The sequence below is a fragment of the Lycium barbarum genome, chromosome 2 (assembly GCF_019175385.1).
Source record: "Lycium barbarum isolate Lr01 chromosome 2, ASM1917538v2, whole genome shotgun sequence".
In the NCBI taxonomy this organism is placed as follows: Eukaryota; Viridiplantae; Streptophyta; class Magnoliopsida; order Solanales; family Solanaceae; genus Lycium; species Lycium barbarum.
The window spans coordinates 13,277,746-13,280,631 of NC_083338.1; the positions used below are offsets into that span (position 1 = coordinate 13,277,746).

Consider the following 2,886-nt stretch of genomic DNA (forward strand, 5'->3'; position numbering starts at 1 on the left):
TAAAATTAAACAAAGTTAAGATGAAACCTAAATAAAATATTTTATAACAATAAAAATGGTGAAAATTCATGTAGGTGGGCTGAATGGCCCCCTCAAATTGTGGTAATTAGCCACTGAAGTCATCTATGTTTGTTTTGTCTACTGCAAGTTATCATACTTTACCTAGTTCACCTCAATTGTCATCTTAGCCAAAATTTTGTGTTTTTCTTTAAGTATTAAAGACGCAACATGTTTAATTTAAACAAAATACAGTTATAATACTAATTTAGAAAAATACTGCTTATTCCTCCTACAGAGCTTATAAGTACATTTTGTATTAATATATAGCCATATGCAGAATTTCACGTTATGATGAATGTATTTATGATTTTCCTATTGTTAAGGAAATCAAAAGCAATAGATTTATTTTTTTATGTTCTCAGTTCTATAAAATATTTTTGCAATACGAACAATTTGTGAGCTGACAAGACATCACTTTTTATGCATTTCACATATGCAACAACACCTACGAATCCCTAGGATTTTACAACTCCGAAAATATTGTCTAAAATTCTACTTAGAATCCTGAATATTCAAGCACTTTAAGAAAATATTTAATTCTTTCAAATTCAAATTGTCCTTGTAAATTTATCCAGGATTTAAACTTAAAATATCATGGTTCTCCTCCGGTGACTAAGAAAATAAATTAGCGATGAATTTTCTCAAATAAAACCTACTTAAATTTAAACAAAGTTAAGATGAAACCTAAAGAAAATATTTTATGACAATATAAATGGTGAAAATTCATGTAGGTGGGCTGAATGGCCCCCTCAAATTGTGGTAATTGACCACTGTAGTCATCTATGTTTGTTTTGTCTACTGCAAGTTATCATACTTTACCTAGTTCACCTTAATTGTCATCTTAGCTGAAATTTTGTGTTTTTCTTCAAGAATTAATGACGCAACATGTTTAATTTAAACAAAATACAGTTATAATACTAATTTAGAAAAAAAATACTGCTTATTCCTCCTACAGAGCTTATAAGTACATTTTGTATTAATATATAGCCATATGCAGAATTTCACGTTATTATGAAGGTATTTATGATTTTCTTATTGTTAAGGAAATCAAAAGCAATAGATTTATTTTTTCATGTTCTCAGTTCTATAAAATATTTTTGCAATACGAACAATTTGTGAGCTGAATCACTTTTTATACATTTCATATATGCAACAACACCTACGAATCACTAGGATTTTACAACTCCGAAAATATTGTCTAAAATTCTAATTCGAATCCTGAATATTCAAGCACTTTAAGAAAATATTTAATTCTTTCAAATTCAAATTGACCCAGTAAATTTATAACCAAATTCGAACTAAATTATCTAGATTTTCTAAAAATCATTACCATATGGTATATATATATATTGTACTCCTCTTCTATCTTCACAATTAGGTATTCATTCATATATTTTGCTCCCAAAGAAAATGCTCTCTCTTTTTCTTTTTCGTTTTTTCTGTGTTGCCAGACATGACTAGGAATTCAAATGAAAGCCAAAGAAAAGCAAGAAGAATAACTAGTTTGTCCAAACAAGCAAATGACTTGTCTACTTTATGTGCCATACCTATTGGTCTAATAATTTTTAGTCCTGGAGAAACCAGCCCTACTATTTGGCCAAATGATGATGAGACTAAGGTTATAGTAACCAGGTATTTGAGTCACACGGAGAATGAAAAGTTTAAAAATTCAGTTAAACTTGAAACCTACCTTTCTTCTAAATTGGAGGAGAAAGAAAATAACATTAGAAAAACCGAGAAAAGAAACAAGGCGAAGAAAATAGAAATCACGTTCAATCGATTATACGAGGGAAAGGTTAATATATTTGACCTTGATGCTACAGAAATTAACGAATTGTTAAAGTTATCTTCTCTTATACAAGATAAACTTGAAGACAGAAAAAAGTGACTGGAGCAACAATCTCACACTTCTCAACCTCCATCACTTCTCTCTAATTTTGAGTCGATAACGATGAATGATGTAGGTCAAATTAGTGGTATCCATGTTAGGGGCACATCAAAAAGTTTTGTCATGGGTGGAAGCGGGGCTTTGACCAATAGTAGATCATGATTACTGAGCACACTAGTATTTATTTTGTAGCACATCATTTTTTAGCTCATGTTGTTCTTGTGGTATGTCAAAGTTATATTATGTTATACTAGGAAGAAATGTACTAGCGTTATTCGACCATCCTAGATATATGTTTAATGTTTTGGGATCTGTTACATTTCAATCATTGTCTACTTGTATTCAATGAGTACTTTATTTTAAGCTTAAATCTGAGCAATTGAAATTTATTTAATTAATATTAAGCTTTTTGTTATTTAATTAATATCGAAGACTAGTACAAAGAAAAAGGTACAATTGCTAGTTACACTTAAGGATTTTAAAATCAAAATTCAATATCTATGAATTTTTGTGTTTGAAATGAATAACCATGATTTTTTTTTTAATTTCATATCATGTCAACATTCATCAATATAACATATACCTCTTTTTCTTCTTCATCTTCTATTTGTAGGTGCGCTATTTTTTGCTTTTTTTTTTTATCACGATAATTTTCATCCTTGTATAATAGCAACTTATATGTTATAAAAAATAAGTGAGTTTCAAAGGATGCATATGAGAATTGATTTGTAGCTCAAGGACAAAAAGTACAATCACTAAAAACCATATAAGTGAGTTTCAAAGGATCCATCACTTCTCTCTAAATTCGAGTCAATGACAGAGAATGATGTAGGTCAAATGTCACGCCCAAAACCATTGACTGGGCATAACACGACACTTGGTGCCTAACTCCATGAGATCGAGTGAACCACATAGCTTGCTGAATAAACATGGGGCAT

General features: G+C 29.8%; 1 protein-coding gene across 1 annotated transcript; it reads left to right on the plus strand.

The window, feature by feature from the left end:
• Positions 1-1,513: 1,513 nt before the first annotated feature.
• On the plus strand, positions 1,514-1,948 carry LOC132628365 (agamous-like MADS-box protein AGL80). The gene has a single exon (XM_060344149.1). It carries the CDS (start codon positions 1,514-1,516, stop codon positions 1,946-1,948), a length of 435 nt encoding a protein of 144 aa, XP_060200132.1.
• The last annotated feature ends 938 nt before the right edge of the window (positions 1,949-2,886 follow it).